Source organism: Phalacrocorax aristotelis, chromosome 2 (genome assembly GCF_949628215.1).
Source record: "Phalacrocorax aristotelis chromosome 2, bGulAri2.1, whole genome shotgun sequence".
Classification (NCBI taxonomy): domain Eukaryota; kingdom Metazoa; phylum Chordata; class Aves; order Suliformes; family Phalacrocoracidae; genus Phalacrocorax; species Phalacrocorax aristotelis.
This window is the reverse complement of record NC_134277.1, coordinates 153,101,080-153,119,780: the sequence shown is the minus strand read 5'-3', so window position 1 is coordinate 153,119,780 and position 18,701 is coordinate 153,101,080. Positions and strand designations below refer to the sequence as shown.

The 18,701-nt window shown below is 42.5% G+C and overlaps 1 protein-coding gene across 5 annotated transcripts in view; it reads left to right on the top strand.

Annotated features, from left to right (window-relative positions):
* SAMD12 (sterile alpha motif domain containing 12) overlaps window positions 1-18,701 on the top strand; it is a 177,750-nt gene that overhangs the window by 69,416 nt on the left and 89,633 nt on the right. For all 5 annotated transcript variants that reach the window (XM_075085647.1, XM_075085650.1, XM_075085651.1 and 2 more), the window contains exon 4: window positions 16,805-16,945. In XM_075085647.1, coding sequence (XP_074941748.1) covers window positions 16,805-16,945 — 141 coding nt within the window. The remainder of the gene's footprint in view (window positions 1-16,804; window positions 16,946-18,701) is intronic.

Below are 18,701 nucleotides of genomic sequence, written 5' to 3'. Positions count from 1 at the left end.
ACCTTATGCGATCTCCTCCTTATCGTTTAAGTAGCACCTGGCTGCTGAGAGCAGATACACAGTCTTGATGACATGACTGCGAGTGCCCATGGCTCGCTGTATGCTGCAGAAAGAATCTTGGCCTGCCTGTCTTCAGAGGTCGTCAGAAAATTGCTTGGGAGCAGACTAGAAACAACTTGATTTAGATCAGCTTCTTATGCAACTGGGCAGAAGGATTTGTAGTTGATACATCAATCTATAGACAGCTGTGATCCTGCTTACCATCCAGCTGATTTCCTTCTGGAGTACTGACAGGATTTCGCACTGTCAGCGCTCACGTGGTGCACAACATATTCCTTAACCAGGGAAGCTTTGCAGTCTGAGAAAACTGCAGAAAATAACTTGTTCCAATGGGAAGAGAACAGAAAACCGCTGGTGAGGAAAACCAAGCACAATGTGTGTCGCAAAGAGGACTCAAAGGAGAACATTACAGAAGAAATATAAGTGAATGAGCAAAGAGTATTTACAGATCAGGTTATTTGTTTTAGAATTTTAATTATACACTGGAAGATGAAGTAAATATTTTTTTAGTATCTGTTGTTGCTTTTTGGGATTGTACTGTGGCTATTCAGATCTTGCTACTTGAATACTGTTACTTGCTGGAGTTCCACAAGATACGCGTCTACAACCCAGGAAAGAGTGTTAAGCCTAAATGTTTATTTATTACGTAGAAACAAGAAAATGTACTTTGTGCATAACCAAAACTATGTTTGAAACTAACCCTAAAATGATTTGGCTTTTGTATTGAAGGCTGAGTGCAAGCTAATGAGTGGAGATGAAGATAAACAATTTAGTACTTGACTAAGGATTGAATTTGTGGCTCAGTGTTAGTACTCAGAAAACATTTTGTAGACTCTTGTGGTTTAGGAGGGGTTTGCCATGCTGAAAATTATGTATGTCTTTTCTTTGTTCTGTGTGTGCGCGTGTGTGTAAATCAGTGGAAAAATGATTTTGTGTTATTTGTGTGTGAGCTGTGGTATGAGTGGATGCATCTTCATTGAACCTGTCAGAATAGTCACTCTTTGCACCAGGGAAGTGCCTGGTCCTAGACTTAACCAGTGTGTTGCTGATACCTAATGCATATTCTGTAAGTAAAAGCACGGTGCTTAAACAGTGTGCCATCTGCTCTTTTGGTCCACCTAGAGAGCTAGTCTTCGGTATTACCATAGGAAATTTCTGTGATGATAGTTTCCAGTCTTCTTCCCCTGTATAAATTATTATATGCAGATTGTTGATACGGATTATAATACATTCACTAGCCACAGTTGTTGCTTTTTCTCTAATCTGATTTTATTGGTTGATGAGTGTTTATTCAACTCGGTGCCTCTTTAACAAAAAGACTTAAAGGTGGATCATGTCATGTGTTCAAATGTGTCCTCTCCATATACTTTCTTCAAAACAGGGTGTAACTGAAGATTCATACATAACACAGTGCTTTAATGTTTCCTGTTCTGAAGTGATGCAGACCCTCTGAAAGAGAAAAAAAATATAGTAGAAAGAAAATCCACTGAAGCTATCAGGAGGACAATATAATGTAAAGCAAAAACCCACCTATTTCCTGAGGTTTGGGAGTTTACTAGTACTTGTTCAGTTTATATAATTTTTTTTTCCTTACTCTTTCCCACACTTTCTTCCAAGGCCTTTGGCACGGTGGTTCTCATGCAGAGGTAAACAACCCCCCGGTAGTGCTGCCTCCCTCTTGTGCAGACCCCGATAACCTGAGCTCCTCTGAACTGTCTGTTCCAAAAATGTAATTTGAAGACTGCAGGGACCTGAGAATCACCCATTTCACTGCTAGATGGCTCTGGTTGTGAATTAGCCTCATCATTGAACTAATTTCTCATTTAAATTAGTTTAGGTTTACCTTGCAGCACTTTTTTCTTGTTTTGCCCGTTCCTGCTAGATCAAATCACATTGGGAATGGGAGAATTGTTCTGCCATTTTAAGATGTTGGTGAGGTTCCTCTCACAAGCAGCACTAAGCATTGCTATGGTCACTGGAAGCCATCCACTGACCTTAGGCTCAGCTGTAGCTCAAATTAGCGAACTATTTTTGTTAATCAGTCCCTAAACTACAAGCTTTTGGAGACTGAGAGAGTATTTTGGGAAAGTGGTGTTATATTCTTGCTTTGCTCCCAAGCTTCCTTATCGGCATCTGCTGCTGAGCAGCCAGAGAGTGAGCGACACACACAGATCCTGTTACACCTCACGCAGGATCTAGGTGCGATGTTCTGGATTACAAACTGAGCTCCTGAATTATCACCCAGAACAGTCCCCTGCGTGGTTGCTGAAAAAGGCTGGAGGTGCCTGAACATCCTATTTCCCTTTTTATTTTAGCTGTGAATTTACCTCAGTGCCTGGAGTTGCTCCTTTATGTGTGCCCAAAATTGTACCAATCTGAGCAGAAGAGCAGAAGGGAAAATAAGTCTAGTTTCCCCCTCAGCCTAAGGGCTTTCAGATCCTGCCTCAAAGCTAACCACCTGCCTGGGCAGTTGATGTTTTCCCTGGTGTGCCGGGAAGGGAGGGCTGTGTAATGCCACCACTGCAACTGGGATGCTCCCGAAGGGCTGGACTGGTTTTCTGTGTCTGGTCTTGGAAACAGGCTGGGAGCTGGCAGAGGTTTGTGCCCTTGCATCCTGCATTCAGGTTCCTGGGTGCATTGCAGCAAGGTCAGTGCAGCCTTTCCTCAGGAGTCTTGTGGCCTCTGGCTTGGAGAAAGAGCTGGGCTTTGGCACATTCCACTTGGAGTTTGGAGATGATGTGTCTCTCTTTTTTTAGGAGAGCACGCTTGCTCCTAGCTATAGTAGTTATTTTTATAGAAAAGGTCATACAATGTCTTCCTGCACCTTGAAGGGGAAAATGAGCTTTTATTTTTCCTTGGTAGAATGAGACCCGAAGGCAGAGCAGGGATCTGGGCTGCATGTTCTGTTTGGATCACAGTGCCAGGCTGCAGCCTCTGGTAAGGCTCCTGTATGTTAAGTGTTTTATTATTAATATTATTGGTCCTACGTCTGTATGCATGGTAGAATGCTTGCTGAGTCAAGATGCATAGGGTACAGGCGGCAGAATTTAAAACAGATAAGATGTGGATTTTATTAGAGGGACTAGTTGCTTACAAATTAGGTACAATAAGTCATTGAAGGGATTGAGAGCAGTCCTGCAGAGAAGGATTTGGGGGTACTGGTGGATGAAAAGCTAGACAGGAGCTGGCAATGTGCACTCGCAGCCCAGAAGTCCAACCGTATCCTGGGCTGCATCAAAAGCAGCGCGGCCAGCAGGGCGAGGGAGGGGATTCTGCCCCTCTACTCTGCTCTGGTGAGACCCCACCTGCAGGGCTGCATCCAGCTCTGGAGCCCTCAGCAGAGGAGAGACATGGACCTGTTGGAGCGGGTCCAGAGGAGGGACACAAAAATGGTCTGAGGGCTGGAGCACCTCTACTATGAAGACAGGCTGAGAGCGTTGGGGTTGTTCAGCCTGGAGAAGGGAAGGCTGCGGGGACACCTTATTGCGGCCTTTCAGTACTTAAAGGGGGCTTGTAAGAAAGATGGGGACAAACGTTTTAGCTGGGCCTGTTGTGATAGGACAAGGGGTAATGGCTTTAAACTAAGAGAGGGTAAATTTAGACTGGATATAAGGAAGACATTTTTTACAGTGAGGGTGGTGAACCACTGGCCCAGGTTGCCCAGAGAGGTGGTAGATGCCTCATCCGTGGGAACATGTGAGGCCAGTTTGGACGGGGCTCTGAGCAACCTGATCTAGTTGAAGATGTTCCTGTTCATTGATGGGGGGGTGTGGGGAATTGGACTAGATGAGCTTTAAAGGTCCCTTCCAACCCAAACTCTTCTATGATTCTATCTTTTTTATCTCTGATCCAAAATTACTCTGGTCTCACAGTTTTCTACAGATTGAGTGTAAGAATTAAACAGGAGGCATAAGCCAGCAGAATAAAACCCTATGTCCTCATTCTCCTCACAGCTACAGGAATAAAGCCTAGAAGAAATGCAAAGGACCTCTGGAAAGTTTGTTGTACTACTGAACCAGCAACGTAGCAACAGATTACTGTCTGTATCTGTAAGACTGCACATATAATTTGAGTTGGGGTGACTCTTACGATAGGAAAACTATTTAGGTTATAATTTATAACCCCTGTGTTACAAAATGGGCAGCATAAACCTAAGTTAAGGCCCCATTGGAGGTGGTGTGTGTGTCTTGACAGATGCCAGTCTTCTAGTTCCAAAAGAAAAATGCATCAGGAGAGATGTGGCTGATTCTTCCTTCAGGTTTGGAGAGTTGAAGCAGTCTACGGTAGTTAACCTATGAGCATGCTGCTTTTAATTTTCCATTTTTATTAGCATTAATTATTAACATCATGAATATTAACACAAAACCTTTCTGAATTTCACTTTTTATTAAAAAATGAGGGGTAAAGCTGATACAGGCATGGAAGAAAGTACCCCTGAAAGCTACTTGGAGATAACCATGTGGAGCAGGGGGGAGCTGGGTGTACAGATTGGGAAATGTTGTAATACTATATGTACTTCAGCATTGGGATATGAAAGCTTATTTTTATATTTAATAAAACTTTAATGTTGCTCTTTTTTTTTTTAAACAAAGCAGTGATTGGGAAAATCTTAATAGAGAACATAAGTTCTCAAATTCTGGTCCACTGAACCTATGATGGCCCACAGAGCTTTTGTAATGCAGTACAGTAAGTTGTCTGGTCACATTATGTGGGTCCTCCTTGCTTTCTACAAGTTTGACATTAAAAGAAGCTCAGAAAATTAATTAAAGATGTTCCAAATACTTATTAGTTGTGTAGGTTTTTGCCTGAATGCTGTATGGCCATTAGAGTAATCAGGAGGAAGAAGGTATGGCTTTCCTCAGCGTCGCAGGATGCGTGAGATGGCCCCCAAGGTTGCCTTCCAAGGCATTACAGTAACATGAAAGATATTGCATGTAAATGGATTGTCTTTCCTCATCCTTCCATATATTGCATACAGAAGAGTTGTGTCCTTGGTGTATATTTTGTGGTGTAGCACCTTTGGGTTATTCGTTGGACTGACTAGTAGCAAATTAGAGCAAGCAGCAATATTTACTGACAATATCTGTCCCTTGGATGGGGGAGGCAAGCTCCCAGAGCCTGGTCTTCAGCCACGTGAGTATTTCATAGCAGTACAGTTCAAAGAGCTCAGTGGGTACATTTGTGGGTGATGGGAGCATGTGTTCTTCCTCACTTAATTAAATGGCAGCTTTTTTTGAATTCACATGTGTACTTCCACGGGGCTTGCCCCCCCCTTGCTGGATGCACACACCAGCCCTATATCTAGGCAGAACTGCAGAACCCTTTCTGCTTTAGAAATGCCATAAGGTAAGAGTCTTCTGTGTGATTTCCCAGTTCCAGTTGGGTTGGGCGCTTCAAGAATGAGTGGGTCTTTTGTGTGTGCACGTGTGTGTGGTTATTGTTCTTGTGGTAACAGATGATCCTTTTTTTCTGGAAGAAAACTAATTTTTGTAAGGTCCACCATTAGGAGTTGCAGGAAAGGCTCTTGTCTGAGTTTGCTGTGAAGAGTTCAGTCAGTACTAATGCTTTCCAAATTGACTTTCCCTTTCTTAGTCTATTCTGTGTAGAAGCTGTGCATTATAATATATGTATGTGTGTTTACTCCCAAATAAATTAACAGGAGTTTTGCCAGCAGGCATGATCTAATGTGATTTTTTTTAATTAATAAAGAAATGGGATATGTAATGCATAATGGGTTGCACACTGAGTGACATTAGATTAACTAGGAATTGAAGAACTGTGTGTCCTGCTGATGGTGGACAAAATCAAATGTGTTGACAGATTAACTGAATCCATCAAAAAAAAAAAAGACCTTGAGGTTGTTTATTTGAGTAGAGGGACCATAAATCTGGCACACAGACACCAGCAAACAATAGTCCTGGATTTGTTTCTTAAAAAATACGATGCACAATATAATAGAAGTCCACTATTATATGTCTTTATATCTTTATATATAGCGGAAGATAATATATAATTTTGTATGGCCAGGAAGTAGGTTGGCAAATGTATATACAACAAGCAATGTGGATTTATAGACTGCCTGCTAAAGGTTTACATTTATCCTTAATTTACTTTGTGGGTCCTATCGGGTCTTCCTGAGAGCACTAAAAATGGTTGTCTCACATTTTACAGTACATTTGAAAAGTGGTGTAATATGATTTGTGCCTGAATTTATATTTCAGAGGGGAATATTTCCTCCTATTAAAATCATCAGGTCCTGAATATGTTCAGCTGAAAAAAAAGAGGACTGTGTAACAGTCTTTTACTCAAGACTTGTAAGGAATCAATATAGTTCCCATCAGTACAGTAAATTACTTACTGAACCACTTCCAGTAATCACAATGCACAATTTCTCATTAACCCCTTCCCTTCTCTGTTTAGAACCAATATTGTCTTAAAAAAAAAGTTATTTTGGAATAAGTCTGTAAATCATTAGACACTAGAGTAATTCATTCAAATTTTGATAACTCAGGCTGTTACATATCTTAACAGTTCTGTTTAATCTTTATCAGTGATCTGGGTGAAGGGATCAAGTAAACCCTCAGTAAGTTTGCAGATGACACCAAGCTGGGTGGCAGTGTTGATCTGCTGGAGGGTAGGAAGGCTCTGCAGAGGGACCTGGACAGGCTGGATCGATGGGCCGAGGTTCAACAACACTAAGTGCCGGGTCCTGCACCTGGGTCACAACAACCCCATGCAACGCTACAGGCTTGGGGAGGAGTGGCTGGAGAGCTGCCTGGCGGAGAAGGACCTGGGGGTGTTGGCTGACAGGCGGCTGAAAATGAGCCAGCAGTGTGCTCAGGTGGCCAAGAAGGCCAACAGCATCCTGGCTGGTATCAGCAATAGTGTGGCCAGCAGGAGCAGGGCAGCGATCGTGCCCCTGTACTCGGCACTGGTGAGGCCCCACCTTGAGTACTGTGTTCAGTGTTGTGCCCCTCACTACAAGGACATTGAGGTGCTGGAGCATGTCCAGAGAAGGGCAACGAAGCTGGTGAAGGGTCTAGAGAACAGGTCTTATGAGGAGCGGCTGAAGGAGCTGGGGTTGTTTAGCCTGGAGAAGAGGAGGCTGAGGGGAGACCTTATCGCTCTCTACAACTACCTGAAAGGATTTTTGTCTTTAGCATGACTTTTCAAGATAACTGGACTGTTTTGAGCTGCTTGGTTGGAAAAAAGTATCTACCAGGGAGAGAGTAAGGGTATTTTTAAAATGCATTCCCTAAAATGAATATTCAAGATCCATGCTCTGTTAACTCACTGTGTTTTAGTATTTTTACATTACTGCAGGTTTGTTGTTTTCTTTCAATTGCATAAATCCAACATCACCGTAACTGAGCAGATGGACATGCTTGAGCCTCTGTAGCAGGGCACAGGGGCCCCAAAGTTAGTGGTGGCTGTGGAGAGGCAGCTGAGGGTAGCTAGCTTGGAGAGTCCTTGGGAAGAGCCAGCGAAAAACTTGAGTGCCAGAAAGTCATCTCCTAACTTGGTGCATTTTCAGGGACCGTTGTCGAGCAGGAGATACAAAGCTCAAAGGGCTGTGTCAGAATTAAGAGAATAGAAAATGACAGCATTATTTGATGGGACATGGAGGGAATCGGGAAAGGCAGTGCTAAGGTGAGAGGAAGTTATGCCAAAGTAATCTGAGTTAAGTAGCTTCACAGGTATATTACTGACCACTTAATAAGTTTTCAGAAACAGGCAAATTTAGAAATAAAGTCATGTGTTGGTTGTTGCTAATTTTGTATTGAAAATGCAGCTAAGTTAAAGATTGTGGTAAGTTACTTTTCTTTCATATCCTGTTCATGCTTGTGGTTCAGAAGTGTGGAGGAAGGGCAGAAAGGTGCAAGAGAATTGTGACCTGAGAGGGTTTTTGTGGAAATAAACTGGTTTTATTGTAGATTTATTGGCAGCACTGACAGTAATCACCACTTCCTTTTGTCAGAACTATAAACAGACATGGTGTGAAGACAAAGGATGCAGATAATATTCAGAAAGTGCCTTTGTTTACATGGCTGCTTTTTTGAGTTTGATCAGACATTAATTGCCCAGTAAGACAGTGTTTTCTTTGAGAAACTTTACCGTAGAGCTGGCCTCATCCAGATCCAGCAAATAATGAATGAGAAAGACCTAGAAAATAATCTTATTCTTCTTTGATGATAGTAACGAACAAAGGCATGTCCAAACTTAATTTGATACATGAGCAAATGCCTTCCTGTGCTTTCCTGTGCTTCCACTGGAGCCATACTGGAGTCATGGGCCTCTCCCATTCCTGTGACTTACCAGAACGTAATTCCTACAGCTCCATGGAGGTTTGCTGCATTTGTTAACAGGATGAGAAAGCACAGGAATGCTGGCTCTGATGTTGGGGAACTTCCTCAGCTGGAGATCTCTGATATTTCTCAAAGTTAAATAATCTTTGCTCCTTCTGGTCCTTATCATTAGAAACTATTGTTCCCTCTGCTCTGTTTCCATACCGGTATCCATTGTGTCTTGTGTCTAAGTTGGTCCCCCGTTGAGAGTTGTTCGTCATGTCAAGAGTATCAGGCAGCTACCAATAGTAATTCTGGGAGCTGATTTTCCTTCGTCTAGGCTGGCAGCTGCCATTATGCTAGTAGGTAGATCAATAAAGTGTTTGCTGCTACGGTGAGTCTGATGAAAAATGAATCTATTTGTCCTTTTGAAGCGAGTCTTCCCTGATTAGTGAGGTGTTAGATAGCTGAAGTGGGGCAGAAAGGGCGGTAATGCAAGCTGCAGTTTACCAAGAGTCTGCACCAGTGTTAGAGCTAAAATGATTAGTAAGGTGAGCCAGATCTAACTGCTTTTGCAAGAAAAGCTGTGGATTTGCCACAAGGCATTGATGACAAAGTGGCTCATGTGTCTGGCTGACTAGTGATGAGACTGGCATGAGAAGGAGAGATGTGCTCTTAAATTCTCATGTGGAAAGCAGAAAAACTAGGACTGTAGAAGATCTGATGGGTTATAAAGAGCAGCATCATGAAGTCATATCAAGTTTGCTCTGAAAATTTGATTAATTTCTGGCTTGCGCTTCTTCTTTTACAAGACGTTTCTGAACCCAGTATCCTCAATTGTTTTCATATCCATTTGTTCTCTTTTCAACTTAGTTCCTTAGTTTAATAGTTATTCTCTTTGCCCCGTATTCTTCTGCTGATGCTGCCATTGTCAGGCCATTTTCATTCTGTAGGTGACTATTCTGTTTCTCACCTCCTCTCATAATTTCATCATTCCTCACTATAAAGTCATATCCTCTCCCTCTCTGCCTAGTCTTGTTTGAATTCTTATTTCCTGAGTATATGATTAGAATTTTATAGTTGTGTCTCACCAGCACCTGAACAATGATATTAATGTCTGTGTCTCTGTCATGGAAATTCCTTACTTGATAAGTCCTAGGAAGCTTGTTTTTAAGCACTGAAGTGAAGCCAGCAATTAGTCTACATAAGCAAGAGGAAAGCTGTGATCTGACTATTTCAAGTTGAAAAACCCAGTGAACTAGAATTATGAATATGTTTGTGGAACTAGAGAGATAAATACAAAAGCAGTATGTTTGAACTTGATCTACTCCCAAACTAGAGAAGCACGTTATTATCAATTAAGTAAGGATATCCTGTTGTGTCAACAGCAATTTAAAATTGTGTTTGAAGCATTTAAGTATAAACTTGAAAAAGTTTTTGTCTTGCATAATTTAGGGGCTTAGGGAATCCCATGTTCCTGTTTTTCTAGATTTGTCAGCTGGCACCATCCAGAAATACGATCAAAAGGAATACGACTGAAGTTTACAAATCATGGGAGCAACAGATAAGCTGAATGTTGAACTGTTAACCAAATACTGCAATACAAACTAGAGAACACATGAAGCAATCAGTAAGAAATCAATACAAAACAGACAAAAGTGGGCAGTGAGTTTCTGGAATTTGCTACCCCAGGAGGCTGCAGAGGCAGACAGCATCAGGAAGATAAAAAAGACAAATTTATGGTCATCAGGACAATAAGTATATGCTAGAAATGCCATACTCTCTAATAACTCTAGTATAACAGTTCTGGATGCTGGCACGGTACAAAGGCAATGACTTCAGAAAGCAGCCCTCCCAATAGCTCTCCTGAAATATATCTCCTACTGCCACTCTGCATACCGGGCTGGGTGAGCTGTTGGTCTGGCGTTAGGGCTTTTTTTTTTAATGTCCTTGTGTTCTCCACCCTGTTCTTTCTTTCCTAGATTCTGTGCCCCATGGTAAATAAACTGAATATTTGGTATACCTATTATATTGTACTCAGGAGACAAGATCTTGGCCATATTTCACACATATAATTTGTTCCAACTAGTTCATCTTTTTCATCAACTTTAAATTAGTCATAGTTTTCTTCAGGGTTTTGTGTGAGACCAGCCTCTTACTATCTGCTCTCATTTCCCTGTGTTTCTTCAGTTCTTTCTACACGTTCAATAAGTCCTATCTTACCTATTCATCCACCTTCATTACAAGTGTACTTTCAAGACTTCTCGTGTGGTGCCCCTCTAGATGTCTGTGAACTGGAAGCTGGTGCAGCTTCACAGGCTCAGGGAGAAGAGCAGTAGGCTATACCAGTGCAGGGAGGTATGGGCATTTCTGATTCGATACAACAGGCTGTGCCATGTTCCTTGCTCCAGGGCCAATGCCAGCCTCATTGGGCCAATGCTTATACTCATGTTAATGTTCTGTGGCATGCAGTGTTTCTCCCTCTGCTCAAATTTACGTCTAATCTCTGCTTGATCAAATGAGATCTGCAGCAGCTAAGTCATATTAGAAAAAATTAGGCCATCAATCCATTATTAAGCTGGAAAGTATTTTATATTCTGTGTCTGCCCTCGGGGTGTCTCAGAACATTCCACGGCTGATCAGTCCTGAGTATGAGAGGGCTGGGGTTTAGGTGCAAAAGATGCATACAGATACTGAGGGAATTGTGGGGGTTTTTTAAGCATTCGGTTTCCAGCTTCGCAATTAGCTAAAGCCAAGTCCTAGGTGTTTGTGACCATGATCTTGATAGTTCTGTTGGTCAAGGTGCTTTTGAAAAAAAGTCTCCTGGTCTCTTTTATGCATGTAGCTGCTACATCTAAGAGGTAGTGCCAGTTCTGTAGCGTTGGGAAATTTTCCGGAGACGTAGGTAAAGTTCCTTTTCTTGTGTCCTAGCAAAGATCAGCGTACGCTCTTTGAAAATGTTATGTTTGTTACATGTTCTGCTTTTCATAATATATTCTGTCCAGTACTCTCTGAAAATTGAAAGTCTATCCCCAATTTTTACTGTATAGCTGTCTCTGTGTTTTAAATGTGGTGCTTGCCAAAATGACTATCGTTTGTGTATGCTTAGTAATTTCATAGAATCATAGAATTGCTAAGGTTGTAAAAGGCCCTTAAGATCACCGAGTCCAACTGCCAACATGTCACTGCCAAGTCCACCACTAAACCATATCCTCAATCACCACATCTACCCTTCTTTTAAATATCTCCAGGGATGGAGACTCAACCACCTCCCTGGGCAGCCTGTGCCAATGTTTGACAACCCTTTCTGTGAAGAAGTTTTTCCTAATATCCAACCTTAACTTCCCCTGGTGGAGCTTGAGGCCATTTCCTCTCGTCCTACCGCTTGTTACTAGGGAGAAGAGACCAACCAACTGGATTTGACTCCATTCACCACCACTCTCTGGGCTCAGCCGTCCAGCCAGTTTTTTACCCAGCAAAGAGTTCACTTGTCCAGGCTGTGAGCAGCCATCTTCTCCAGGAGAATGCTGTGGGAGACAGTGTCAAAGGCCTTACTAAAGTCCAAGCAGACAACATCCACAGCCTTCCCCTCATCCACTAAGTGGGTCACCTTGTCAAAGAAGGAGATCAGGTTAGTGAGGCAGGACCTCCCTTTCATAGACCCATGCTGGCTGAGCCCGATCCCCTGGCTGTCCCGCATGTGCTGCGTAATGGCATTCAAGATGGTCTGCTCCATGACCTTTCCTGGCACCGAGGTCAGGCTGGCAGGCCTGTAGTTCCCCAGAATCTCCTTCCGACCCTTGTAGAGGGTCGTCACATTCGCTAGTTTCCAGTCATCTGGGACCTCCCTGGTTGACCAGGACTGCTGATAAATGATGGAGAGCGGCTCAGCGAGCTCCTCTGCCAGCTCCCTCAGTATCCTCAGGTGGATCCCATCCAGCCCCATGGAGTTGTGAATGTCCAGGTGAAGGAGCAGGTCAGTGACTGCCACCTCTTCAACAACTGGGACTTCATTCTGCTTATTAGCTCCATTTCCCAGCACTGGGGCCTGACAACCCCAAGGATGACCAGTCTGACTATTAAAGACTGAGGCAAAGAAAGCATTAAGTACCTCAGCCTTCTCCTCATCTTCTGCGGCAAGGTTACCTTCTGCATCCAACAAAGGAGGGAGATTCTCCCTGGCCCTCCTTTTGCCACTGATGTATTTATAAAAACATTTTTTATTATCTTTAACGGTGGTGGCCAGTTTAAATTCTAGATGGGCCTTCGCGTTCCTAATATTTTCCCTGCATAACCTCACAACATCCTTGTAGTCCTCCTGAGTCACCTGCCCCTTCTTCCAAAGGTGGCAAGCTCTCCTTTTATTCTTGAGTTCCAGCCAAAGCTCACTATTCAGCCAAGCCGGTCTTCTCCCCTGCCTGCTCGACTTACGGCACATGGGGATGGCCTGCTCCTGCGCCTTTGAGATTTCCTTCTTTAATAACACCCAGCCTTCCTGGACTCCTTTGCCGTTCAGGGCTGCCTCCCAAGAGACTCTGTTAACGAGACTCCTTAACAATCCAAAGTCTGCCCTTCTGAAGTTCAGGGTAGCGTTTTTGCTGACCCTCTTCCTTACTTCTCCAAGAATCAAGAACTCTATCATGTTATGGTCGCTGAGCCCAAGGCAGCCTCCGACCACAACATCACCCACCAGGCCTTCTCTGTTTGTAAACAGCAGGTCCAGTGGGGCATCTCCCCTGGTTGGCTCGCTTACCAGCTGCGTCAGGAAGTTGTCTCCCACACACTCCAGGAATGTCTGAGACTGCTTCCTCTCTGCTGTGTTGTATTTCCAGCAGATATCTGGTAAGTTGAAGTCTCCCACGAGAACTAGGGCTAGAGATTGTGAGACTTCAGCCAACTGCTTGTAGAGTACTTCATCTGTCTCCTCATCCAGATTGGGTGGTCTATAACAGACTCCCACCAGGATGTCTGCCTTATTGGCCTTCCCCCGGATCCTTACCCATAAGCACTCAACGTTATTACTGTCGTTGAGTTCTAGACAGCCAAAACACTCCCTAACATACAAGGTTACCCCTCCACCTCTCCTTCCTTGCCTGTCCCTTCTAAAGAGCTTGTAGCCATCCATTGCAGTGCTCCAGTTGTGCGAGTCATCCCACCATGTTTCCGTGATGGCGACCACATCATAGTTTCCCTGGTGCGCAATGGCTTCCCGCTCCTCCTGTTTATTGCCCATGCTGCGTGCATTGGTATAAATGCACTTCAGTTGACCTATTGATCTCTTCTCCAACACAGGCATGCCACCCCCAGGCTCATTCCTAGCAAGCCTGGTTTTATCCCCTTCCGCCTTCATATCTAGTTTAAAGCCCTCTCAATGAGGCCTGCTAACTCCTGAGCCAGAATCCTTTTCCCCCTTTGTGATAGGTGAACCCCATCTGTCTGCAGCAGGCCTGGTGCCATGTAAACTGCCCCATGATCAAAAAACCTAAAATTCCACTGCTGGCACCAGCCTCTGAGCCATGTGTTAATGAGATGGGACTTCCTGTTCCTTTCCTTCATTAATCTTCTCTTTTTCGAAGAAGATATATCTTTATCTTGAGATCCTTCATGCAGGTTGTTTCACAGAATCACAGACCAGCTGATGTTGGAAGGCACCACTGGGCAATGATCTAGTCCAACCTCCTACTCAAAGCAGGGGCAACTACAGCAGGTTGCTCAGGCTCTTGTTAGGTTTTGAATGTTTCCAAAGATGGAGATTCTACAACCTGTCTGGATAACTGTTTTCAATGTTTAATAACCCTTAAAGGTTCTTAGCACAAAATGCTAACTCCTTCAGATATGTACAGTACAGGAAGCATGACAGTGAAGCATCTGAAATCACCAGCTGATTGTCAGTACCTTGGCCTTAGTAACTAATTGGCTTTGGTGACTGATCCTGGCATTAGCAATATCTTTTCAAAGGCATGATTCAGTACCAGAATAAAAAATTATTCCAGTTCTGACTTGGATGTTGTTGTTGAGCATTGAGGGGGAAAAAAGTATGGGAAAGATTGAATTTTCTTAGTTCAGGTCACTTGCTGCATTCTTGAAATGCCACATTTGGATGTTTGCCTTCTTGCCCCATCACTGCCTCAACATGTCACATTGGATTTGGTGCAATAAAGAGTTAATTTAAGGCAACTTGTGCAAGCTGCTGCAGATAGTATGAGTCAAAGACTTTTTTTTTTCCAATGGCATTGTGCTTTGAGCCTGAGCCGAAGGGGAACTGGCATATCAGGAGTTGAAAAGAGATGTCTCTGTTTTGTGCACACTGAACTTCCAAAGGCAGTGACTGGGGTAGAAGGCCAATTTGAATAAGAAATAAAGACTTGTCCAGAGGAAGTGAAGGGTAATGACTATATCCATGGCCAAAAAGAGGTGGAAGGCACTGGATGAGATGCATGGCCTCTGTCTGTCCTTTCATATTACTGTTGGTGACTCCCTGCCCTAAAATGACATGGGTGTTGGCACTCTTTAAACTGATGACTTGTTTATTTTTGTTTGCTTTTGAGTTTTTAGATTGACATTACAGACCTTACTCTTGGACTGCTGTACATCCTTTATAAATTGCCTTAAGATGTTTTAGTGTGATAAGATGGTACAAAAATTGAAGTCATTATTACTGTCTGTATCACCAGGGGAATTGGACAGCTGGCATTGATCTGTAAGAGACTAATTTCCATTTTTGTTATTACATTAACCCATAGATTGCTTCTTGTTTATGATTTCAAAGAAAGTTTTCCTAATCAAAAGGTCATCCTCTGTAGCATGTAGTGCTTGAGAGACATCGAAGGGCAGAAAACGTATGAACCCTGTCCTTTTTTATCTGATCAATAACATATTGCATTGTTAATAGCAATATCCCAGTATTTTACGTTGCATCGTATCAAGATCCCACTAACTGCTTCACAGAAACCGCTTGTGAGTAAAATCTAGCAATTAATGAAGGGTATACCACTAACTGCTTGGTTTGGGGCAAATATTATGCATCCCCTTAAATTCTTGGCATTTATCTTAATTTTTTTAATTAAAATCATAATAAAAATTCTGTACTCATTGCTGTTTTGTGAGGAAAGAGATTGAATAAGGGCCTTATCTTCCTGTGTTGAGTAACACTTTATGGTGAGCTAAATTGTACCGTTCATCCAAAAGCCACAGTAATGGAAGCACAGAGGCTGCTGTGTTGCGGGAGTAACTTGCTCATCACTATCTTATTCTGGTTTCAGAATAAAGCCTGAGAAATCAAAGAAGGGATTTTTAATAATTAAAAAGTACTTAGAGTCAGAGCTAGAGGAGATAACAAGTTAAGCCTGTTTTTAAAAGGGAGCCAAACAAGCCATTTTCCAAGGTAGCGTCAATGTATCTTCAGTGTGATTTGCCAGTATTGGCCAGGGCACCTTTGGATAGCAAATGCATATACTGGGAATGAAGGGTCAGTGGAGGGCTGCAGGGCACTCCTCTCTGTACTAGCTCACAGCAGTGGTGAAGACCAAAGAAAGGAAGTTTTGGTTTTCTTCCTAAGGTAAAGCTTTGCTTGATGCTTTTGCTCTCTGCTCGGTCCAAATACTTACTGTTGGCTCAGCCAGTGTGTTGCCTTCCTCCTGTTTCCTTACAGCATAGCAATGCCCAAAAGATGGAGTCAGAGTTCCACTAGCAGAATCTGGGGAATGTGGATTGTTTGATTTTTTTTCAACATCTACAGTCCTTGTGGGGCTGTGGTTCAATATTGTCCTAATGGTAAAGATAAGTCACGAACTGGGAGTGATTGCCTGCAAAGACCATAGGCTCCTTACAGTTGGGCAAACATCTTTTTGAGGAACATTTTAGATATATCTTATAGTATGAAGGGAAATCTCCAACTCTTTTTTCTGTTTTGCTGTGATAGGTTGCTGTTGAGAGGGATTTGGAAGGCTAGACCATGAAGTACAGGGCACTCCTAAGAAGCGGAGCTATTACACTGTAGAAATATCTGAATTGCAACAATATTCATCCTCAGTATATCTTAAATTGATTAAATTGGTAAAGTTCACTTTCACTGGTGGTTTCTTGACAGTAATGTAGGTGCTTGAAAATAGGTGAGGGTCTATTTAGGCACCTAGACCAATGTAGACTTATGGGGGATCTCCTACCTGTGGAAGACCAGCTGGCTTTTAGGAATGGCAATTGGTTGCCTAAAATGGCACAACATACCTATTTTACGTGCCTAAATGTCTCACAATGCACCAAAACAATACAGAAAATGAAAAGGGAGGAGTGGAGCATAGATCTCTGACAGTAAGGAAGTACCTGATGGAACAGTAACCTCTCAGACTGAGGTATTTCAAAGCTGAGAATTTTTTCTGTAGCAAATTATCTTGTCAGAGTGAGAATATTGCATTAATGGAAGTCCTCGGATTATTTTTCTTTTTGCCTTTTGCATCCAGGCCGTGCTTTGCTGAGGCTTACTGACAAAAAGCTTGAACGAATGGGCATTGCCCAGGAAAGCCTGCGACAGCACATTCTGCAACAAGTCCTTCAGCTGAAGGTGAGAGAAGAAGTCCGAAACCTCCAGCTGCTTACACAAGGTATGAAAAATAATTTTGATACAGACAGTTATTGAGATCAGGTAGGAAAAGTTTGCCTGAGGGCACAGAAGGTGACTTGACATTCTCCCACAAGAAATGATGCGTGAAAATGTCTCATAGATTCCACATGCTTTCCAAGTTGGGAACAAAAGGTAGAATAATGCATAAATAAATAGAGATGTTCAGCTGCCTGTTTTGCATGATGAATAAGCTCCATCTACAGTTTGATGGTAGTCTTACTTAACCGTCTGCTTACTAAGATGAAAATAATTAAATATAAAGGACACGAGTAGTGAACATGCTGCCTTTACAGACATTATACATTTTGCATTAATTGTTTACATTCAGTATTAGATAAAAGAGTAGTCTCTGTAACCTGTTGTATGGTAAGAGCTGTCAGTGGAAAATTACCTGTTAGACTCTGTCTTTTGCAGATGGCTGATTCCTTTTTCATGTTGGAGTAATTTTATTGACTTGAATAGAGTTGATTCTCGTTTATGCTGCTAAGAGAAGGCAAAACTGGGCTCAATATGGAGATCTTGATTAGAAGACAGGGAAGAAGGAGTAGCAAAAATGCTAATACATATTTTCAAAATGAGGTTAAGATGTTTTATAATGACTTGTGATATTGCCTCTCTATTAAGGCTTTTTAACAGCTGTGGTAACACGTAAGAAAAGCAATCATTGTGGTAACAGTGTAAAGGAACATTTAGACATCCTTTATTATGTATCCGCAATACTTTGTCAATGTTCAGTAGTGTTTGGTAGTCCAGTGAGATAGCGTAAACCACGTACTTCTGTGGTATTTTGGTTCAGTGCCCATTCTGTGTCGCATCATATGAAAAAAAATAGAGTTCTTCAGTACATGCAGTGTATTTTTAACAAAATGTCCTTCACACATGACACTATGTTACTGATTAAGCCTTGCTCACTATGTTTGGGGAAAAACTCTGATTAATTGAGTAAGCTGCATTTTGTCTGAAAGAGCTGATGTCTCAACTGAATTGTTCGTTCAGGCTTGGTGCCATGTGGATTGTGGTGAGGAGTGTCAGGGCTCCTTCATTTCACCATGACCTGTGAATACGACATCACCTCATCTTGTGTCATGTCAAAAGCAGTGCACATGCTGAAGCATCAGTGCCTTCCCTGAGTGTTTAGAGCTCTTCCTTTTCCCTTCATCGATTCATCCTTTCATCCATTATTCTACGTCCTTTTCTCTGGGTGTTGTCCAGGTTCTCTCTTCCCCTACAGATGGAGTGTTACTTGAGAGTTACTGTGAAGTTCTGGTCACCAGCATCACTGTTTTAGGTCTGCTATGGAAGTTGGGATTCTATTGATATGGGACAAGGGGACAATGAAGACTTACTAGCTATAAATTTGGGTCAGCTGATCACCGCAGTCCAGATAGATTTCTCCATAAACCTGTATTTGGCATTGAGGACCGTGCTTCCAGGCTTCTCCTTTATTGTTTCTCTCTGGTTCCCCTCTGGACACGTCAGTGGGTGTACAAGTCATGATCAGTCAGACAGTAGTAACTGCTATTTCAGGCAAATCAGGGCAACATCCTTTCAGATTTGTTCCTTGCCCATGCAGCTGAGGATACAATTTTGGACTTTGGTAAGATCATGAATAAACACACACTGGACTATGACAGACAGTTCAGTGGTACTAAGGGTACTGATATGTGTTTAATATAGTCTCTTTCTGCCATGTAGAGAGAACGTTGTTACTTAGTCTGATCATATAAAGACATGTT